This window comes from Schistocerca americana, chromosome 8 (assembly GCF_021461395.2).
Source record: "Schistocerca americana isolate TAMUIC-IGC-003095 chromosome 8, iqSchAmer2.1, whole genome shotgun sequence".
Taxonomy (NCBI): Eukaryota; Metazoa; Arthropoda; class Insecta; order Orthoptera; family Acrididae; genus Schistocerca; species Schistocerca americana.
In genome coordinates this window covers 206,216,080-206,240,638 of record NC_060126.1, presented here as the reverse complement: position 1 = coordinate 206,240,638, position 24,559 = coordinate 206,216,080, and the positions used below count along the sequence as shown (strand labels likewise).

The following is a 24,559-nucleotide window of genomic DNA, read 5'->3' as shown; positions in this document are numbered from 1 at the left end:
AACCACCTCTGGCTGTAATAACTGCCTTGATAGGCCTGGGCATTGAGTCAAACAGAGCTTGGATGGCGTGTACAGGTACAGTTGCCCATGCAGCTTCAACATGATACCACAGTTCATCACGAGTAGTGAGTGGCGTATTGTAACATGCCAGTTGCTTGGCCACCATTGACCAGACGTTTTCAATTGGTGACAGATATGGAGAATTTGCTGGCCAGGGCAGCAGTCGAACATTTCTTGTATCCAGAAAGGCCCGTACAGGACCTGCAGCATGCGGTCGTGCTGTTGAGTGGCACTTAATATAGGTAAATAAATTAGTGAAATAAATGTGAAGTGAAGTAGACAGTTTAGTTTAGAAGAGCTACACAATGGCAAACAGCGGGCAGAACAGCAGAGGCAATGACCGCCTGAAGTCAGCACGTTGAGGAGAAGCCATCGCCCTCCCCACATAAGCGGAAGCTGTCGGTTCAGCCGTCAGGGCATCGCCCGACTGGCTCACATGTTTCACAATTGTCACATGTGATCAAAGGCCCTCGCCTACATTCCAAGAGCCAATGACGGACGTTAAGAAGATTCTTCGAGAAGCTTTTCAACGTGACAGTAGAGGCAATGACCGTCAAGTCGTTCACCTCCAGTGAACTGAAGTAAATAAATATGCGAGACGCAGTGGGCCCGAAAGAGTAGTTTTCAGTTCCAGTACAGTTCAGTCAGTGATGAAGACAGTCATGCAGGAAGAGACTACATCGTATACAGAAGCACCAAGTCCGCCACAGTAATGGAATGGCAAGCAGCGCCATCGCCGCCAGAAGACAGAAGGTATTTGAAGACTGATTTTTACATACCCGGGTGACTCGTGAGGACGAGAAGGAGATGGCATCACATCAGCAGTCACCTGTGAGCTGGTGATGAAGATCTGACAGCCGAAGACTGGCAAGCTGGAGTCCGTTGTTCGAGTCCGGGACACTGGCCTTGCCCCGCTGCGCCGCTCCGCTGGCCGACGCACAACACTGTCACACGCGCCCGCATAGAGAGAGAAACACTGGGACGCCACATCCAAGGTATCACCATCCGATTCACGACTTCGTTCTCAATAATTAAATGGGCCACCTCACGATGCGCGTCTCCAGTCAACTGGGCGAAACAGCGACACGAGATACACACTGTCAGGCGTAATCAGACGCCGCCGCTCACGCAAGCAGAAGGCTGCCGCTCTCCCAGCCAGAACAATCCAGTAAGGAAAAACTTTCAATAAAAGTTATCTTATGTAAAAATGCTGTTTCATTCTCCCTCATACCCGAGCCAAGGAAGAACCCACCATGCACACAAAAAAGTAATTTATTTAGTGTTTTGTCACCCTGTCATAATGCTTTAGAATCAAATGCCCTTTGCAGTAATGCTCATCCTGACAACTGACTAGCATCAAAAGAGGTCCACCAGTTACAGTGTATTATCCTGCTGAAATGTAAGGTTTCGCAGGGATCGAATGAAGGGTAGAGCAACAGGTTGTAACACATCTGAAATGTAACGTCCACTGTTCAAAGTGCCGTCAATGCGAACAACATGTGACCGAGACGTGTAACCAATGGCACCCCATACCATGACGCCAGGTGATACGCCAGTATGGCGATGACGAATACACACTTCCAATGTGCGTTCACCGCGATGTCGCTAAACACGGATGCGACCATCATGATGCTGTAAACAGAATCTGGATTAATGCGAAAAAATGACATTTTGCCATTCGTGCACCCAGGTTCGTCGTTGAGTACACCATCGCAGGCGCTCCTGTCTGTGATGCAGCGCAAGGGTAACCGCAGCCATGGTCTCCGAGCTGATAGTCCATGCTACTGCAAACGTCGTCGAACTGTTCGTGCAGATGCTTGTTGTCTTGCAAACGTCCCCATCTATTGACTCAGGGATCGAGACGTGGCTGCACGATCCGTTACAGCTATGCGAATAAGATGCCTGTCATCTCGACTGCTAGTGATACGAGGCCGTTGGGATCCAGCACTGCGTTCCGTATTACCCTCCTGAATCCACCGATTCAATATTGTGCTAACAGTCATTGGATCTCGACCAAGCGAGCAGCAATGTCGCGATACGATAAACCTCAATCGCGGTAGGCTACAATCCGACCATTAACAAAGTCGCAAACGTGATGGTACGCATTTCTCCTCCTTACAAGAGGCATTACAACAACGTTTCACCAGGCAACGCCGGTCAACTGCTGTTTGTGTATGAGAAATCGGTTGGAAACTTTCCTCATGTCAGCACGTTGTAGGTGTCGCCACCGGCGCCAATCTTGTGTGAATGCTCTGAAAAGCTAATCATTTGCATATCACAGCATCTTTTTCCGGTCGTTTAAATTTTTCGTCTGCAGCATGTCATCTTCGTGGAGTAGCAATTTTAATGGCCAGTAGTGTAATTATTCGTGAATTATAGAATGCTTCCTTTGAACAGACCAATGCCCATTTCCATTCGTTCGTGCGTTACTGAGGTAGAAATCCATCACTCAAGACCTCTCTATCAACAGGAAGCTAAATTGTAACTATTTTTTTTTCGTTTATTCGGTGCCTCCGCGACGAAAGTAACAAATATACTGGCGGCATTAAAGGTACTGTAATCGCTGTAGTATCATCTACACGTAATAGGTCATGGGGAACTATCGAACATATTATTGGACCAAAAAATTAATTTTATGGCGTAGATAGAGCGACTTTGAAGAAGAGTATTACCTTTAATGGTATGACCACTACCACAAAACCACAAAGCTTGACGTGGGTATAAACAGCACCATTTCTATTAAAGCTGTATCATAGAAACCACTTGTCTCGATTTCTCCAGCTAAACCTCTGGTAAATTAAGTAAACACATTGAAATAACTTACGTGGTGTAAAAATGAATTACAGGATAACGAAAAATCTGACGTAGTCGGGTTATTACACTTTTACGCTGTTTCCTAGCAGGAAGCATGTTTTGTATGATGAACGGAATCAAGTGTATCCGGGAAACAAATAAGGGCTAAAATGGATCAACAGTTGCGAAGTGTTAATCTCTAGACACGGGCGGCCGAAGTGGCCGTGCGGTTCTAGGCGCTGCAGTCTGGAAACGCGAGACCGCTACGGTCGCAGGTTCGAATCCTGCCTCGGGCATGGATGTGTGTGATGTCCTTAGGTTAAACTAGTTCTAAGTTCTAGGGGACTAATGACCTCAGAAGTTGAGTCCTATAGTGCTCAGCGCCATTTGAACCATTTCTCTAGACACGTTGCGATAAGTACTGTTCAGCATGACCGTTGCGTTGCTGTATGTCGAAATCCCTTGAGAACCTGTTTAGCTCGACAGCTAGTGGAAGCTAATTATCTGAAGTCTATCCAAGTGGACAAAATAGTGCACTGAAAATGTGTCACATCGAAGTAATATGACATTAATAACAGTATCACGTAATCAGTGGTCGTGTGAAAACATATATATATACAAATTGGAAAGTGTGACTCTTCACTCATTATGTTTCGTGACGTTACTGTAGAGGTTTCTGGATGGCTTATTAAACAGAACGGTAGCGATTTCCTTTTAAGTCCGTGGTCAAGTCTAATACAGCCGTTATTGCATAGTAACGACCCCATTAGTAAGTTAATTACCACCAGTTACTTTTAAGTTCATTACTACCAACACATTTGTGACAGGAAGATTTGAAGTCAAATGTGCCAACCGACTTATAGGAGAAATACTTTCTCTACCTGTAATTGTAGCTACATGACACACAAAAACACTGACTGATCCACCCACCCACCCACCCACGCGAACACTCTCATTTAGACACAAAAACGCACACATGCATTTACATAGTCATTTTTGTGGCTACGTGTATATATAACAGTGTGAAGTCTGGCATGGGAGACGGAACAACAATAATATTATGAAAAGGTTAGATTACCACTCACTGCATAGAGGACACGTTGTGTGGCAGACAGGTACAACGAGACGACACACGACTGCTAGACTGCTATGCATTTTAGCTTTTGGCCAAAAGGCATTCTGCTGAAAGAGAAAACACAGACATTCACATGGGCGCGCCTCACGCAACACATGACATTGTCTCTGAGACCAGCCACAGCGGCCAGAGACAGTACTCACGTGTGTGAGAGCTATGTTCGTGTGAATGAGTGTGTTTTCTCCTTCGAAGAATGGCTTTAGGCCGAAAGCTCAAATGTGTAGCAGTCTTTTTATTATGCCTATCTGCAACTCATTTACTTTCGTCACTTAAATTGTTGTCTGTAGAAAGTTGCCGCATACATAGTGCTTATGGTACACTTAGACATTCAAGTGAAGACCAAATTACATAATATTTGCCATCAGTCACATATTAATACAGGCTTGTTAAACCCAGTAGTGTGGTTTTATTTATGTGTGGTAAAGGTGAATGCATAATCACACTGGACGTTAATACATGGCTATTTTTCTTTTCTATCACTTGTTAATTTCAAACACTGCCCCTCCGCTACAATTGCAACTGACGTGAGAGTGTGCTAAGAAGGCACACAAGGCGGCAAGCAGACGCAGTAATGTAGAACTTAACCCATCTTTTGTACTGCCGCTGACAGCTGTGGATGTTTCTTTCGTTTCAGTAGGACATAACATGTAATTTGCATGTAGCTGCAACAAGTACGCTGCACTCTCTTGGTTGTTATGTAGGTCAACGTTGCAGTTGGTGATATAGCGTAATATTTGTGCAGTGACAGTTGGTGCAAAATTTTACTATTGTACTACAATTTAGTTGCCTATAGCGTTGACTTACAAGGGTAGTAATCGTAACTAAGTTGAATATATTAATGTTATGTATATAAATTGAACTGTTTGTATATAATTACATTTATAATTAATCGTTTAACACTGCAAGGAAGAAAATTAAAAATATAAAGTCGCTCCGTGAATCGAACCCGAGCCGACGAGTTACCAGTCGCTGCCCCTGAGCTCTGGCTAGTGCCTTGATGCGTGAACTGTTTCTCAAAAATACCTCATACTTTACGCGCAAATCTTTAGAGAGCATTTCACCTTTTACTGTAGCACACTCAGGCGAAATGTTCTAGGAACCTGAAAGGGACATCCATCTGCTTCTACTCATAAGCATCGTCCCACACCCTCCTCTTGTTAGATTTACGTTTGGAGGAGATCTACGTAACTCCGTAAATCTCACTTTCTCCTGCAAAGATCCACTGGTAAAGGTGTCTTTTACAGATCATCCAAAGAAAACATTTCCACACTAAATTTCCTCATATGCTCGCTTTTTTTCCCACCATCTATGGCCTTGTGATTTGTAAGGATAGTAATCACACCTAAATTGTATGTATTAATTTTAAGTCTATCAATTGGACCTTTTAAATATTTTTAAATTTTATAATTAATAGTTTAACATCGTGAGGAATATAAGAAAATGAAAAAAATATGATAGCAGCAGGAATCAAACCCGAATCAACCTTTTTTCCAGTGGCGCGCTTGACTTCTCGGTCACGGTGCAGTTTCCTCAAATGCTTCTCAAAAATCCCTCATACTGTACGGTTGCACAGTACATTACACACACTTTCAAAGAAAAATACCGACCTGGTGTTTTGAGCGAAGTAGTACTCACTGTACCAGAAGGGATGACATCGCGTCAGGGCATGGGCAATCGATAACAGACAGCGGCCTCTCGACTCTGAGCTGGTTTCTAGTATCGCATCGAGAGCACAACAAAACATGTTTTCATCCGTTTTGTTTGCACACTAGCACGATTTCGAAGAGAAATAGCGTCGCTGTAGGCGACATTTACAAAGTTCTGTTAGCACATTAGCACAAGATAATCGGACGCTACAGAATGTAAATGACTACCATGTTATTTGTATAACATTTGTCATTGTCGATTTTGTAGGTCGGAAACTAATGTGTAATAATCTAATCATATTTTATTCTATAATGATCAAGCAATATCTTTATACAAGAATCGATTAAGCTACACTGACGGAATAGAATCGCAGCACCAAAGAATAATTCATGTAATGTTATGAAATTTCGGGAATGCATTTCCCTAGATAACACGTTCAAGTGATCAACTTTGTAAGGTCACAGGTTAACGTAAGTGCTAGATAAGCAATTGCAAATCTGAAATTCTGGTACATTAATAACTTTTGTGACCACCACAACGTTGAATGCAAGCAAGCAGACGAGCATTGGCGTTCTCGTTGCACTTGGTCAGTAAATACAGCGGCGGTTATTGCTGTTCGTGGATGACGCTGGGGTTGTCTCCTAATGTCCCATACATGCTCCACTGGAGACAGATCTGGTGATCGATCAGGCCAAGGCAGTATGTCGACACTCTAGTGAGCATGCCGGCATAAACCAGTGGCATGTGGGCGAGAATTATCCAGTTGAGGTGCTGAACACGCGTCTTTCTAGTTTTAAGGGGACCACACCGTGGGTCACGTCGACAAAACCGATTTTCGGTTTTCATCTTATTTCAATAGATTAAGGTTTTAATTAAGTACTCTGAAAAGGATTTTGCTGAAAAAATTCTTTTTCGAGCATTTAAAGAGCATTTTCCTACCACGTGTGTTTATGTCCCACGCCCACTTTTCTGTCACCGACCGTCAACCCACCCCCTGTAAAGTCTAAGTCATATGGAGATGCCATTATTAGCAAAATAGAATGTGTAAGCCATGTTCAAAAATTTTTCGGAACAAATCTGAGAAAACTAGCTGTTGATATGAGAGGAGAAAAATTAGAAGATGGAAAATTGTTGTCCAGACAGGGTCGGTTAACTAAAATTGAAATAGAAAACTTGCCGGTATACTATGGACAAGCAATTAGGAGAAATAAAGAAAATCTGGAGGCAATGAAGAGAGACGTTTGGGCCATATTCTTCCATAAGTCCTCTACTGATGATAAGCCATGTCATGGATTGTGTCCATCGGGAGAAAATTCGTGGTGCAAATACAGTAGGGCTCAGGCAACTGGAGAATCTTATTCTCATCAGCATTCTCTTCCTGCTGCTGTTATTACAGCAATTTAACCTATTTTCAGAGACTTGGCTCATCCTGACCTTCTAAGGAAATGTCTGCATAGGCAGACACAGAACCCAAATGAATGTTTCAACAGCATAATTTGGAACCGCCTTCAAAAACTGTATTTGTAGGCATGCATACAATGAAACTAAGAGTTCATGAAGATGTTATTACAGTCAATTGTGGTAATATTGGAAAGTGCTGGGTACTCAAAAAACTGGGAATTAATCTTGGTGAAAATATGATCACTGGGCTGGAACATTGCGATAATATGATGATAGCCGATGCAGACAGGTCTGCATCTTATATGGCCAAGAAAGCAAGACAAACGTTCAGGAACGTGAAAAAGAAGCTGGAAGACCTGCTAGAGGCCGAAGACGGGCCATCATACGCATCAGGACAGTTTTAATTAACTGTAAGTAACAAATTTCAAAAGTTTTTCCTTTAAAGTCTCTTTCCTGCGAAATAAAATTTTCAGTACGTAAGCCTCATTATATCAGAAACTATCAATAGATAAATGAATGAATTGTTCAGAGAGTGTGCATAACATAAAAAGCTACCTCTGGTACTACATTCATTAATATTCCTTCATTAATATTCCTCCATTAGGAAGATAACAAAAAAACTTAACACTTTTTGTTAATAAATTTAAAAAAGTATTTCTTAAAAACGGTAAAATGTAGCCGGCCGGCGTGGCTGTGCCGTTCTAGGCGCTTCAGTCTGGAACCACGAGACCGCTACGGTCGCAGGTTCGAATCCTGCCTCGGGCATGGATGTGTGTGATGTTCTTAGGTTAGTTAGGTTTAAGTTGTTCTACGTTCTAGGGGACTGATGACCACAGATGTTAAGTCCCATAGTGCTCAGAGCCATTTGAACCATTTTTTGTAAAATGTACAAAGTAGATTTTAGTACAGTTGACTCTATTAGCATCATCTAACATACAGTAAAAATATTAAAGTCCTGGATCAAATAGTTTTTTTCAGAAATGGGTCAAATACTTGCCTAAATGAACATGGGTTAGATAGGCAGGGTGTGGTCCCTCAAAGGCATCCTTGACTAATATCAAGTCACCAAGTCCAGTCTCATAGGTAACTAACGCTCACGACCGTTAAGGCTTGTATTTATAGCAAACCTGATTTGCACCCCTACAGTGGCGCTACTAATGCCACTCTTAAGCGACTGGTGCGAAATTATCTTTCAGATGTAGAAACATGCCTACCAGCTTTCGTTTATGTCGCATAACTCCTTCTTGGTGCAGCGATTTCTTTCCCGTCAGTGTATGAAGAAAATTTATACGTACAAAAATTTTTAGTTGGATATCATGACAGTAATTTTTTGTCAACATACGAATAAAAATGAATATCAGACTAAGTGAATAGATTCAAAAGTACCAAGCATACAGAATTCAACACAAAGTGAAATCATTAGATGTAGATATAACTTCAGGAACGCCCCAAGTGACTGTCGTTAGGCCATTACTGATACGCTATGTATAAATGAGATTCTCGGAAATGTTCGAAGCTTCGCGTATGATGCAGTTGGGTATAGAAAACTGTAACGCCAGGAAACAGTAAAGGAATTCAGGATAATCTGCAGAGCATCGATGCTTCATGGAAAGGTTGGCAATAGATTCCCAATGTAATTAAATGTGAGATCTTCCATATAAATGCGTGGTAAGATCTACCACTGTTCACTTTAACTAGGCACTATCAATCACTTGTTATAAGAAACGGCAGTAAAATATCAATGATTTATCGTCTGGAGCGATGTAGTGAAGAAAACCTACACCTTAGGAAAGGTACATCTCAAGCTTCGATCTAGGGAAGAAATTCTAGTGACGGAATTCATCCATAAAGATAGTAGCTGCAACGCTCGATCGACCAATTCTCGAGTGCTGCTCAGCATTGGGGGAACCTTGAGAGACAGGATTAATAGAGGAGATCCAGAGAATAGCGGCTCGTTACATCACCATTTCGTATAGCAATAGTGGATGTATAATGCAAATACTCTGCACACTCCAGTAGCAGACGCTATAAGCGATGCATTGTGAAATCCGAGAGGATACCTACCAAGTACTGTCATGCAAAGATTTATTTCGTCCCACTTAAAAACTGTGAAAAAAGACATCTGGAGAATCTCAGAAATTATAACTCATATGAAGACGTATTGGCAGCCGATCTTACCATATATCGTAACGATTCATTTGCACCTGTTTTTTATTCCACCCAAAAGTACTATCTACAAATGCAAAGAGAAGATAATGAATTTCAAATGTTCACTGATTGATACGTGGGAGAAAATATTTAATTACTCATTTTGCTAAAATCTGTTTCATATCGTCAAAGAACGTCCGAGCCGCCACACACCATCCCAGGGTGTTGGAGCGCCTGGAAGACTAAAGTAGATCTGGTGGAGGTGAGGAACAATGGCCATAGAACAAGAGACCAGGAACCACAACTAAACACTGTTTGTGAAGAGTGAAGACTAAAATCGGATTGCATTGAGTTAGTCATATATATATATATATATATATATATATATATATATATATCCAATCTGAATTGACGTGTTATTAATTGCAGCAGCTTAGAACTATTGTTAACTTAATTAATCTTGGCTTCATTAATCATGATTTAAAAGAGTTAAAGCATTAATATTTCGAGGATTGATGAATGTATTGTTCTTCCCAGAACATATTTTTATTTTTATCTCAATGATCAATCGCGTATTCACCGAAAGAATATCTATGATGGACATTTATTTCTCACTTGACTGCAGAGTTTGCATTTTGTTCTTATTAACGATTTCTGTGTGAAGTAAGAACTAGCATTTAATCCCTGTTTTAGCATTTAATCATGCTCAGAGTGGTGGAGCAAGAGTATTCATTATGTACTTAGATTCTCATTATAGGATCATGTCGTGCTTTACAGGCTGGTTAAGTAATATTTCGAGTGGTTTTTTATTCATTTATCTATTGATCCTGATGCACAGAGGATAATCTTTAATTTTTTACACACTTGGGAACTGAAGGCTGAAGTACTTTCAAATAAACTCATTTATTCACACAGTAAAGGAATGGCGACCCAGCCAGGATGTAAAGTTAATTTTTCTGGGTTAAAAATTAAGTTTTAGTTGGAAAATTTCTGGACTTAGAGGCAGTGCGGAGAGAATGAGCTTCTTGAGAGACATGGGAATGCTGTACACCTCTTACTGCATTTTATGTGATTGTTTTCGATTATGGTGAGTTACATGAAGCTATGTGTCCTGACAGAGGTTCAGTGATCGACTACAATTACTTTGAGGAATGCAAGGACATCACAACAGTTACATATACATAGTCAGCAAATCACACTTAAGTGCCTGGCAGATGGTTCATCGAATCACCTGCACAATAATTCATCATTACTCCACTCTCGAACAGCATGCAGAAAGGGCAAACACCTACATCTTTCTGTGCGAGCTCTGATTTCCATATTTTAATATGAAGATGGATTCACCCTATGTTGGTCGGCGTGAACAAAATATTTGGGCATTTGGAGAAAAACCAGTTGACTGAAATTTCGTGAGAATATACCGCTGCAACAGGAAACGCCTGTGTTTTAATGATGTCCACGCCAAATCCTGTATCACGTCCATGACACTCTGTCCCCTATTTCTCCAGAGTAAAAAACATGCTGCTCTTCTTTCAACTTTCTCAATGTACTCCGTTAATCCTGTCTGGTAAGTATCCCACACCGTCTCTTTAGTAAATCTGTTGGATCATCTAAGTGTTCTGTCAATAGATCGCAATCCTTGCTTTGCCTACCCCCCAATATTCCCTATGTGTTCTTTCCAATTTAAATGTTCTTAATTGTAATTCCTAGGTATTTAGTTGAATATACGGCCTTTAGATTTGATTGATTTACCATATGACCGAAGTTTAACGAATTCCTTTCACCACTGATGTTTATAACCTCACACTTTTCACTATTTAGGATCAATTACCAGCTTTCACACCATACAGATACGTTTTCTAAATCGTTTTGCAATTTGTTTTGATCTTCTAACTTTACTAAACGATAAATGAGAACATCATCTGCAAACAACCTAAGACGGCTACTCAAATTGTCTCCTAAGTCGTTTATATAGCTAAGGAGGCCTGCAACACTACTTTGGTGAACGCCAGAAATCACTTCTGTTTTACTAGATGAGTTCCCGTCAGTTACTATGAACTGTGACCTCTCTGACAGGAAATCACGAATCCAGTCACATAACTGAGAAGATATTCCATAAGCACGCAATTTCATTACAAGCTGCTTGTGAGGTGCGGAGTCAAAAGCCTTACGGAAATCTAGACGTACTGAATCAACTGGAAATCCCTTGTTAATAACACTCGACACCTTCTGTGGGTAAAGGGCTAGCTGTGTTTCACGAAACGATGTTGCCTAAATCCACGCTGACTGTGTGTCAATAGACCGTTTTCTTTGAGGTAATTCATTATGATCGAACACAATATACAGTATGTTCCAAAATCCAGGTGCTTATCGACGTTAATGATATGGGCCTGTAATTTACATATTTAAAGGTGGCTGTGAGCTAATTGTTTTGCTCATATTACAAGAATTATCGTGTCATCTCTGGTGGGCCTTTAACCCACTAGGAAGGTGTGCTGTATTGCCTCTCCCAGCCATCAGTGCAAGCCACTTAACACGTTGCAGATGGCGTCGATACACTCTCAGTCATGCACCAAAACACCTGACGTCTTGGTGGCTAAGCAACTCGTTTGGGGGGGGGGGGGGGGGGGGTGAGGGAGGGTGGCTGGCCGAGGGGGGGGGGACGATGGGGAGGAGCGGAGGGAGTACACCTTCGTCATCTACATTTAGCGAATATCCCACTGTGGGGTTGATCTTTCTTCCCCTTGCCGATCCACGCAATGCCTGCACCACAGTGGCATAGCAGAGTGTAATAAGCTAACTCGGGTAATATCTTAAAAAAAATACAGTAAGAATGGAAAGGGAAGAAGGCTTACATATGAAGATCTCTCACTATGCAGTAGTATCAGGGTAGAAGGAGGGGATGTTCAGTTCAGTAGGAGTGGGTATAGTGTTTCAGGAGACGAGAATGCTCCAAGTTGGTTCCTGAAACGGTTAAAAATTAACTGACAAAGTAAACGCTAATACCATTGGAGGTGGTGGTTTAATGTTAGTCAAGAATGCCTTCAAGGCAACAAAGACGCTATTATCAGCTTCTCACTGAGTTTGAACGACGTCGTGTGATATGACTACGAGAAGCTGGATATTCCTTCTGCGATATTGCAGAAAGACTTGACAGGAACGTAGCTGTTGTTCCTGATTGCTAGGGCGGTGGTAACTTGAATGTACCGTCGCAAAATGACCGGGTTCCTGACGGCCATGTGGCACTACTGAGGGGAAAGACTATTGTATTCGGCAGATGGCTCTGGCTTATCGTACGGCATCTGCAGCCACGATCTGAGCAGCAGTGGGCACCACAGCGACACAACGAACTGTTACAAATCTGGTACTTCAAGGAATCTGAGAGCGAGACGCTTTGTAGTGTGCATTCTATTGACCCGAAACCACCGCTATTTCCGAATTCAGTGGTGCCAAGCCAGAGCTCATTGGAGGGCAAGGAGGTTGTATGTTGTGTCTTGTGATGAAAACTGATTCTGCCGGAGTGCCAGTGAAGTCCGTGTGCTGATTACAAGAAGGCCAGCTGGATACACTGGATCTACACCTGGAGTTATAGTTTGGGACGCGATTTCGTATGACAGCAGAAGCACTCTCGTGGTTATCCCTCATACCCGTATTGCAAAATTTGTACGTACGTTAATCACATAAATCGGCCTGTTGTGCTACCATTCTTGAATAGCATTCCAGGGGAGATTTTCCAGTAGGATAATGCTCACCCACGTACCACTATTATAAACCAACACGCTCTACAGAGTGTCGACAATGTCACCTTGGCCTGCTCGACCGCCAGATCTGTCTCCAATCTAGCACATATGGGACATCACTGAACGGCAACTTCAGCGTCAGCCAGAACCAGCATTAACCGTCCCTGTGTTGGCCCACTAAGGGCAACAGGCATGGAGCTCCATCACACAAACTGACATCTGTCATCTGTGCAACACAATGTATGCACGTTGCATGCTTGTATTCAACATTCTGGTGGTTACACTGGTTATTAGTATACTAGCGTTTAACATCTGTAATAGCTTATCTCGCACTTACATTAACTTTGAGAGGCACCCACATGCCTTGCTCATACTGTGGCATCAAGCAGTCAGGCCTGCAAGATGGGTGGTCTGCCAAGCGAGTGGACTCATTCTTATTTATCGAGTAACATGAACTCTAGTACTCACAATTAAGTTACAAGTTATTCTCCTGTTTGAATATTACGCAACGGAAACGGAAACGCAAATCTGACTATTAGTAATATACACAACTCTGTTCACTACGCACTGGCAATACCACATTTTCTTATTCAACACGTGCCCATCGCACTAAATATGAATGGCGCACACATTATAAATTCTGGGTATCATGACAACATACTATCCGAAGGAAATGGCCACCAATCTTTTTCTTTTCACTATCTTATTTATTCCGAGGAATTCTATAACCTAAACACACAAATTATATAACCTACAACAATAACACATGAGAAATTCCGCCCAGTGGGCATGGCTTTACATTGGTGATTCTCTATCTTATGGTCTCGTAATTATTTAACGCTACAGTGCACTTTCTGGATAGGATGGTGGATCTTTTGCTATATATCACACTTCGACTCTCACACCCATCGTCACGAAAATTTCCTCCAGACCGAGTGGTACAAAAAGGTACATGCATAACCCACTGCCTCTGAAACTATCTTGTTACTCTCCCATGCCAACCACCCATATTTAAATTTCATGAAATACATCACACTGGCAACATACAATACAAAGAATAGTCACAACGTTATAATCACATCACTTTCAGCTTTCCCACTTCAGTTTGTATCTATCCCAGTTTCACATGACACTGCCCCACTTCGTAACTTTTCTTTCCTACTATGAACTCTGGAGGATATATGCACGTCTTCCTGTGCAATGCAAGCCAAGTGACGTTGCTGGATAGACGGCTGACTCACCTTGCTTCTCTCTCAGAGTATTATAGTTTGAATCAAGCGTCACACGGAAACATAACACGCAAAGTAATATTAAGAACATATTCATCACACACGTGAGTCCTCAACTGATACCATGGACGAGTACTTCTCCTTATCCTTTGTCTCATCCACAGATTGAGACTCACACAGTACTCACCACGTCTCTCATTTCAAGTCCTGCACACGCCATTTCTTAAATATTTCCAACTTATAGTACACACGCTAGTAATTCAGCTTAACTTAACCACTCGGAAGTATTTCAACTTATTGCTACACGTGGTTTCATTGTGACCGTTGGTCACTTCTGAACATTACTACGATCCCCTTAGTATTACCTGCCTGACATTTAATTCTTCCCACAAAAGTTCCTGTAATAGAGAAATTATTATTCCAAACTACTCTTAAGTATTTCACATGCATACCATGTCTCCACTCTTTTGTCTTTACGGAGCACACCTAAGACAGGTCTTACCAACACTAGGTCCAGCGTCAGAGTGCTGAAAAAATGGCCGTTCTTCAGGTCATCTCGCACTTCTGCCGAAGTGGGGGAGCACCTTGCTACCGTACTGGTCAGCCATATTTCAGGCGCTCAAAGCTCCGGTAAATTTCATCTCTTTGGTTCCACCAAAGGTGACAAAAGGACCGACTCAAAGATGATCGTATATTTACATTCACTATCTGTAGTTAGCAGACGACCATACGTTCATTCATTTCGCAGATCTCACCAAATTGGATGTAGGGATTTATTTTGTGGGAGTGCACATGTGATCAGTTAAATAAACAAATTGTCATTCTTTCCTACACTGATATCCGGCTTCGGTGTATTAAGTGAAATTGAGTTATTATTACAAAAAATATGTTGTTCTGACAAGAATAACGAAGAATGTTGTACCTATTTTCAATTTCGGGCGGTATTGTGCCCTTTCAACTTGTGATCTTGGAACGTTAATCACGTAAATATGTGACCTAAACAATAGTATTCCCGAAATTTCATTACTTCTCACCGATTACTTTTTGGTGTTGCGATTTTTTTCCGTCAGTTATAATACGAAAGAAAGACAGAAGAGGAAGTGCCCATACCTGTGGCCAAAAATCTCTTACGGAAGTGTATTGTCAAGCCTTATTCAGACTGTGTACTGGAAAACAGTAAATTACCGAATAATGATTTTGAAGGAATGGTTTGATGTGTGTCTGTCGTCCAGATTTGGGTGACGTTGCAACTTTTTTTTGTGGAGAACATTTAGAAACATTACATGTGCAGTGTTACCCAAAATAACCAGCGACCTGACTGGAAAAGACTTTTTTCGAAGTCAGTTTGTTAATTATTTTATACACTGTGTCATTAAGTATGACGAACTGCCCTTAGTGATTTAGTGTGGAAGACATCCAGATACGTCACTGAAAATTCCTCCTCATGAGTGATTAATAAGACGTGTGTTTCCAAAAACGTATAATAATATGTAACTGGAGTGGTAAAAGTATTTAACTGCAAGTGCAAAAGGATTAAATTATTTTAACAGTAATGTTAAGCACTTATACTAATTGTTTATTTTATGAGAAGGCTTATTTCATAGTGAGAAAGAAGCACCAGCGTGCCTGCAATTAGATGTTGAAATGGAGAGTGGTAGTAGTTTTGTTCTTACTAAAATATTAAATGGCCGTTAATTATTTCTGTAAGTTATTGGTGTGCAGTGGATCTTATTAAATGTCATAATTAATACTAGTTGATTGTTTCACAAATGTTTAAAATGTGCGGTATATTATTAAGTGTGTTATTAGAGTTCAGTTGCTGTTACTTCTGTAGCAGCTTGTTCCAATATCATCGCTTGTCGAGTGCTACAGAGAAATCTAAGTCATGCCAGAGCGCAACAGTTAAACTAAGCGAATTTTTCGCCATCGGTTTAGTGAAAGTGACTAATAAACCTACAAACAACGATGAATTTTATGTATAAAGCATGTAAATCAGATTTTTATTCCAGAAGGAGAAATAAAAATTAACTTGAAGTAACACGAATAAAATACTTTTAAAGAGAGATTTCAGCCATAGTGGTTAGCCGAAAGTGCAGAGCAGATGATGTTTATTCCTGCTATCAGCACCTATCGCTAAGATGTCAAGGAGCAAGCCAGCACTTCCTAAATTCAGACTGGGATATTTAGCGTAATGATAGGTTAGTCGCCAATGGTTGCAGCGTATTTATTGCAGTAAAAAATTCAATAATACCTAGCGAGTTGATCACATTTAACCGCGTGTTAATTAATCTGGTTGAAGTTAAGCATCAAAAACAAAATGGTAATCTGATAATTTTATGGACCACCTGCGTCAGGAACTGTAGTGCTAGAGCGCTTCAGAGAGAACCTGCAGAATTTCATGAATATGTTTCTTGATCATTTTAATGTAACATAGGATGGGCTCTGAGCACTATGCGACTTAACTTCTGAGGTCATCAGTCGCCTAGAACTTAGAACTAATTAAACCTAACTAACCTAAGGACATCACACACATCCCTGCGACCGTAGCGGTCGCTCGGTTCCAGACTGTAGCGCCTAGGACCGCACGGTCACTCAGGCCGGCTAACATAGCATGGCTTCCACTTGCCAGGTATAGGGGAGTGATATCAAAACTGGTGCCAGAGATAGGGATTCGTGTGATGTTGCACTGAATGACTTGTCGAAAAATTATTTCGAACTGACAGAGAAACAAATCGTGAAAGTAACGTCTTAGGCCTCCTAACATAAAACAGACCAGAACTTCTCGTATCAGTTAACGTCGAAGGACGGTTGGGGGGAGGGTGGATAGTCAGTGATCATAAGGCTGTGGTAGCACCTATGTGAACAGATATTACAAGAAGTGTGAAGAAGGACAGGAAGATATTTTTGCTTTGCAAGAATGACAGGATACAAATTGTAGAGTATCTGTGTAGTCAACGTCAAATATTCAGTGTTCGGGATGAAGATGTGGAACACAAATGGGAAAAAATTCAAAAGCATCGTTCAATATGCCTTAGACAATTATGTTCTAAGCAAGGTCTTCAGGGACGTGAAAGACTCACTGTGGTGTAACAGTCTTGTTAGGAAAGTGCTATGTAAACGAAGAGAGCTTTATCACAGATTAAAGAGATGTCAAAATTTAGCTGAGAAACAGAATGTGAACGGAACGGAAATGAGCGTAAGGAGAGTAATGAAAGAAGTGTTCAGTGACTATGAACGTAAAATTTTGACAACCGATCTGATTGAAAACGTTAACAGGTTTCGGTCTTACGCAATACCAATAGGCAATTCGAAATCATCTGTTCAGTGACTATAACGGCACCGAAACGGAAAATGAGATATAGGAGGTCTAAACATTGTATTCGGTCTTCCGAAACTGCTTCACTACAGTAGATCGTAATAGGGTCCCTTCGTTACATAACCGTAGGAACTTCAAAATGGCAGATATTGAGGTAACTGATCGCGAAACAGAAAAACAACTGCAATCGCTCTGTGATGGAAAGGCATCAAAACCTTACGAGATACCTGTAACATTCTACAGATATTTTGTGGAAGAACCCTTAGTAGCCCAGTCAAATAGTAGATATACCTTGCAAAAGGTGGGGTAGAAGAGTTTATTTTTTCAACTCGTTCATATGGTTGGAAAGATTAGAAAACCGAGTTTTGCCAACAAAATTTCGCTTGGGAAAACTTTCTGCAGTCAAAAAACTTCGAAAAATTCGGACTTTTTCAGTTTTTTCAAAATATCTCAGTTTCATTTGCTCCTATCGCTCTAACGTCTATTTTCTTTTTTAAAGAGCACAAAATTCTCTACAAATTTGATTCTTGCCATTTTTTTCTACTCCCAATATCTAAGGCGCTACAGCGCCTCAAAAAATACCAATTTTTCAAATTTTGAGCATAGTGGCAAGGTACCTAATTTTTGAACACTATTTTTTCAGTTTCTGTTTGTGTAGTATAAATACATTATACATCATGTTGTAAGTTGGAATTTACCAGCTCACTTTCAGGTATTCAATTTCTCTGTATGCAACATGAGGATTGCTGGGCACCCAAACCGAGCGAGGTGGCGCAGTGGTTAGACACTGGACTCGCATTCGGGAGGACGACGGTTCAATCCCGCGTCCGTCCATCCTGATTTACGTTTTCCGTGATTCCCCTAAATCATTCCAGGCAAATGCCGGGATGGTTCCTCTGAAAGGGCACGGCCGACTTCCTTCCCTAATCCGATGAGACCGATGACCACGCTGTCTGGTCTCCTTCCCCAAACAACCAACCAACCAACCAACCTGGGCACCCAACTATTGTGATTCTTACATCACTACCTGAAGTTCACTATGGGCCACCTCAGCCCTGGAATTTGTAAAACTATAAATATAAAAATACATCATTAATAGACATAAAGACACACACACACACACACACACACACACGCACACAAAATAAATTGTCTCAGGAAACTGAATTATTATTAGCTGCAATAGGAAACCTAGGTACGTAATTATTCTTGTGTATAAAAGCCACACAGTTGACATTAAACATAAGTAGCTTTATTACAAGTAAAATGCATTGTCAGTTACTAAAAAATGTTGACAGTTCTGGGTGTGTAATACTTGTAATATTGCACTTAAGCGCAATTGAGACTGATATGAGCATCACTTCCAACGTTTTGATGGGCCAGGTTCCTCAGTGTCACCAGAAATACCTTGAATTACGCGTTCAGGGTCTGTACATTGAATTGATCCCAGATTGACCTCTTCTTTAAACAGCGAGTCAGCCTCAGCAAGTTCTTTGGTTTCGTCAGCGGTTTCCTCAACATCCTCCATAACATCTTCTTCACTGTCTTCAATAAAAATTTTGGCACGTTTTCACCGTTGACCCCAATACATTTCTTGCAAATTGAAGAACATTTCAAGCCCACTTTTCTGCAGGAGCACGCTCCGCCACAGTTCAGCTTGCATGAGCATGAAACAATGTGAAGAAGTGCTTCAGGTGCTGGATCTTGGCTCGTTATAACGGGTATTGGACCGTGGTCACTGTGATTCCAGCCCTATTTCTCAGGAGGTTCCCAGTTTCCCATCCAACTTCAGACTTGTTGGTAAGTCCGCAACGAATGATATTGTGCAGCATCCTGTGTAGGTGGCAACCGTGCAAGATTCAGTTTGCTTTTTGTGGCAGACTTGGCGAATAGCTGGTACCGCAAATGGTCTAGTGCGTGGGAGCTGCTGACAGCTCCATTATACAAAGCGATAGTAACCTGTTCTCCTGCAGTTATTATTTCCTCACGGGTAGCATGTGGTTTATTGAACGTGCAAAGCGCTGAGGTTAGGTGTTTGCTTTTCGCTACAATATTGCAGCACTTAATTTTTCCTTGACCAAAAAAAGCGGATGTTGTTTCACATCCGCTAAAGGCGTGAGTGAACAGAATATATTCAATGTCAAACTTGTAAGATGCAATGGAAAATCACTCGTCTTCTGCATTTCCTCTTCTAGGGTTTAAGAAAAATAAGTTTTCAATGCCTTGCCCCAAACCGTTCATGAGCACAAGCAGGTCAACATCTTCTCCTACAATGACAACACTTCCAAAATCTTTGGTTCTTGAAATGGCAGATGTTACAATTATAACCTCAGCATCTTCTTGTGCCTGGTGCACTTCAATGCTGCACTACAGAAATTGCATTTCAAGAAGTGTGATGAAACGCATCTTGTTTCGTTCGTTGTACAAGAACTTGTACTGAGGGAGCTGGTTCAACATCTCTGATTCAACCACAACGTCAACCGAAGAATGTTGTTTGGACCTACGAATCCTCTCAGCACTCTTTGTGCTACATTTGTCTCCCTCACATGGATACCCATCAAATACAATAGCAAATTCAGATCCAAAATGACGTTGCAGGTAAGAAACATAGCTTTGGGCTATTGACTTGAAGGAAACATTTCGAGTCCAAGTCACTTTGTGGATAAGGTACCCTCCATCAATGACAAAAAATTTACTCGGTCCACCTGACTTCACATCTTCCACTGGAACGAAGGCATTGTAGAATGTAGATTTTGTTCCTTTTCGCATGCCTTTTTCTGAGAACAGGGACGTTGGGTAAGGAGCAAGTTCATATTTCAGAGAGGCTTTCAACTCTTCTTCACTTTGTTTCATTAAACAAATCCTTTGGAAAAGAGTTAAAGGATCAACAGGAGTAATTTTAGTGCTCGCAGCTTTTACAGAATTGAACGCAGAAAGTAGAGTCACAACTTTATCTTTTCTACGGAACTTTACATCGTGGAAATTGTGACCAACTATTCTTTGCTCGAAATTTGAAAAATTGGTATTTTTTGACGCGCTGTAGCGCCTTAGATACTGGGAGTAGAAAAAATGGTAAGAACAAAATTTGTAGAGAATTTTGTGCTCTTTAAAAAAGGAAATAGACGTCAAAGCGATAGGAGCAAATGAAACTGAGATATTTAGAAAAAACTGAAAAAAGTCCGAATTTTTCGAAGTTTTTTGACTGCATAAAGTTTTCCCAAGAGAAATTTTGTTGGCATAACTTGGTTTTCTGACCTTTCCAACAATATGAACGAGTTAAAAAAATTAAAACTTCTACCCCACCTTTTGCAAGGTACAGGCTTTTCTTCTGACAGTTTCACTGGACTATAGGTCACTGGAGCAACGAAAGATGCCTAGCCACAGGAAAAAAGCGCAGGTTATTCGCGCTTCCAAGAATGGTTGTAGGACAAACGCGCGTAATATTATAGGTCTACACAGGTGACGGCAATCTGTTTCAGAATTATGGAACAAAAATGGTTCAAATGGCTCTGAGCACTATGGGACTCAACTGCTGTGGTCATAAGTCCCCTAGAACTTAGAACTACTTAAACCTAATTAACCTAAGGACATCACACACATCCATGCCCGAGGCAGGATTCGAACCTGCGACCGTAGCGGTCGTGCGGTTCCAGACCGTAGCGCCTTTAACCGCTCGGCCACTCCGGCCGGCAATTATGGAACATGTTTTATGTCTATGTATTATGACGTTTTTGGGAAACAGGGATCTCCTCTGTGAAAAATCAACATGGATTCCGCAACCACTTCGGTTCCCCCCAGGTGCTGTTTGCATGCCTTCAGGAGCTAGAGCAACCGCAAGGCAGAGTGCGTTTGAAGTTTCAGGTAAGTACATTTGTTACTTGCTCAACCTAGACGCGTGGGCGGCACACAAGAGGTTTCCGAAATGCAGAGTCTTAGAGGGATCATTAGCCGTTTTATTCACGCGCAATGTAATGTTGTACTATTGAAGACTTCTGCTCCCCCGCCCGCCTCCTACCCCTTGACCACCCTACACGCCATAGGAAGGCACGACAAATGAGAGACGAAAATACGTAAGTACCCTTTACTGCCACGCATCATGTTCAAATTTGTAGATTGGTTTGGGACGGTTCCTGAACCTGAACACAACAGCAAAAATTACGGTCGCGCTGCCATCTAAAGTGGTCAGAGCAAGTTTAATGTGGATGAAGCCGCCCACAACGTGCTTAGAAAGGACTGAAACGTCCAAAAGTAGCAGTGTTAAAGGTTGCCAAGAACACCTTTTTGTTGCTTATCGCACTGCGAACTGTCGTTTTGGACCGCGAAATGTGTGGGAACCAACGCCCAAGGAAAGGGGGTGATTTCATTGACGCCCTTTAGGCCACCCTCTCAGGCATTTTCGTGCTGATTCTGAGCGGCGTGTGTCTGCATTGTTTTCCTCAGCCACTCAAAGAAAATCGCGGTTCCAACGTCCATCGCAAATGAGTAAAAATAAGGGGTGAAATGTGGGTAAGAGAGGGTGTGGCGGCCAGGTGTCACTGTGACGTCATTAACCGACCTTACACGTCACATGAACTTATGAGCTGTGGCCTTTGTTTCGCACGTGTCAACACCTTGCTGTTTGAAGCGTTGTCCAGTCCATGGGTGAGGTTGTAGGGCGCCGCGATTTTGCATCATTACGGAGGAATGTTGTACGAACCTTTCAGCCGAATTTCAAACTTGTGCTTCGGAATGGGAGACAATTATAGGGTTAAAAAATATTCAACAACCAAGATCACATAAAATATTTCTTCATTCAAGACAACCGGTTTCAACAGTCTTTTCTGTCATCTTCAGGTTTTAAAAACCATTTTATTGTAAAATATGTTCATTTCACGCTAAACCTCACGCATAAGATATCAAGCCGATAAAATTCAGCACATTTTAAATGTTTGTCACCGTCAAAATCTTTAAAAGTATAAAACACCTTGTCCAAAAGACCATGTCCATATACATATTGCTCACAGGTGCTTGTTACATCATACAAACACGCAACACAATAGAATATCTATTTACAGATACTGGACACTTTCTAAACAGTGCGAATCCACTTTAAATGGCGTATAACGCACGACTCAAATGAATGTTGAATGGTTTTTAACAATTAAAACAGATCACCCTTCAGTACTCTCGAAATGAGAAAATTCAAACAATTATGGGGTTTCGAAAAAGTGATCCTTTAATTCTGTTAAACAGTGCACTTGTTCTTTATATTTTGGATTTGATTCCAAATAAGAAATTGATCTTTAAAAAATTACCACCATCAAACAGAGCTGTTTGGAACTAATTTCGTAGTAACGAAAATAAAGTTATTCTGCGCCACAGTACCAAGGACATGTCGAATTCGTCACACAGAATCGCTGGTGTAATGCTTTGCAAAGGAACAGTAGATCGATGTTGCTTATGTGATTATAATGTTTCGGCTTATCAGTGTAGGGCTGACAGCATTATGGTAGCCCTAAATACACCAAGTGCCAATAAAAATAAGTGAATGGGAAATACTGGTTCTTTTTCTTTTTCTGAATACAAATCTACAGATTCGAAGTGTATGTAGCCTAATAAAAACTGCTGCAGTTCTCTGTAGGATAGAAAACTGTGAAAGTTAATCACTCACAGTGGGAGTATCTGCGCCAGTTGTTCGTCGTCCATGATCCTGATCAGCTTCAGTAGCTCTTCAGCCTTCAGTCCTGGAGGGTAGAACTTCTCCTCTATTTCGTCTCTGGGGGCATTCGAATATGCCGTCGACATGTAGACGAAAGCCTGCAACCAAGGAATAAAAATCCCTTAATTTCTGTGGTAATACTTATGGCCTGTGAGAAAGACAGCGGAAGATGTGCTCGAGAGCATGTGAACCTACTTCTGATAGTAAAGACATTCTGTGACTAGAGTCCGTATTCATTTCAACGACATAATTCTTATCTGTCGAAATAAGATGAGTGATTAAGCAAATATGAGATGTTTATTGTTTTGGTATGTGAAGGACAAAGATTTGGACGACATTTTAGTACATTTCTGTTGAATGTATACCTCACCACGGCGATTTTTAAAACTCCACTGGCAACGAAGAATTTTCTAGTTCCTATACAGGGAGCATCATAATCGGTGGCGTAAACGCATACAATTAAAAAGTACTTCTACATCTTCATCTACTTCTGTGTCCATATTCCTCAAGCCATCGTGTGGTGCGTGGCGGGCGGTACACATTACCACTAATAGTCATTTCCTTTCCTGTTCCAACTGCAAATAGAGCGAGGGAAAAACGTCTATCTATACGCCCCGGTACCAACTCTAATTTATTTCTTTTTATCTTCGTAGTTCTTACGTGAAATGGACATTGGCGGCAGTAGAATCATTCTGTTTTCAGCTTCAAATGCCGGTTATCTAAATTTTCTCTATAATATTCCGCAAAAAGAACGTCGGCTTCTTTCCAGAGATTCCCAGTCGATGCACATAGTCAGTCAGTCAGAGCCATTCCCAGTCGATAATTTTAGATAACATTACTGGGGTTTAACAGAGATCTTCGAATTAAGTAAAATTAGTAAAAAAGACTCTCACAGTACAATAATTTATTAAAAATATGACTGCGCGATAGAGAATATTTTCCGGTAATTTTATTTCCCGTTGAGTTCTCGAAGCATCCCGTAATAGTTTCGTGTTGATGGAATCTTCCTGTAACAAATCCAGTAGCCCGCCTCTGAATTTATCCGATGTCTTTCTTTAAACTGACCTCCTGGTGATCCAAAATTCTCAGACAGTACTCGAGAATGGGTCGCACTAGCGTTCTATACGTTGTTGTCTCCTTTACAGATGGATCACACTTTCCTACACCAACTAGAAGTTTTGTCGAAGCAATCTTGCACCCTCCTACAGTCACTCAAAGATGACATCATCCCGACACCACATCATCATCAGCAAACAACCGCAGATTGGTGCTCATCCTGTCCGTCAGATCATTTACGTATATAGAGAATGACACCGACCCTATCACACTTTCCTGGGGCGCTCCTGACCACACCCTTGTCTCTGAAGAACGTCCGCCGTCGAGGAGAACCTA

General features: G+C 41.3%; 1 protein-coding gene across 1 annotated transcript in view; it reads right to left on the bottom strand.

Annotated features, from left to right (window-relative positions):
- The window catches only part of LOC124545305 (fatty acyl-CoA reductase 1-like), a 233,108-nt gene that overhangs the window by 113,035 nt on the left and 95,514 nt on the right, over positions 1 to 24,559 (bottom strand). Inside the window, exon 4 of the mRNA XM_047124202.1 lies at positions 23,120 to 23,265. Coding sequence (XP_046980158.1) covers positions 23,120 to 23,265 — 146 coding nt within the window. The remainder of the gene's footprint in view (positions 1 to 23,119; positions 23,266 to 24,559) is intronic.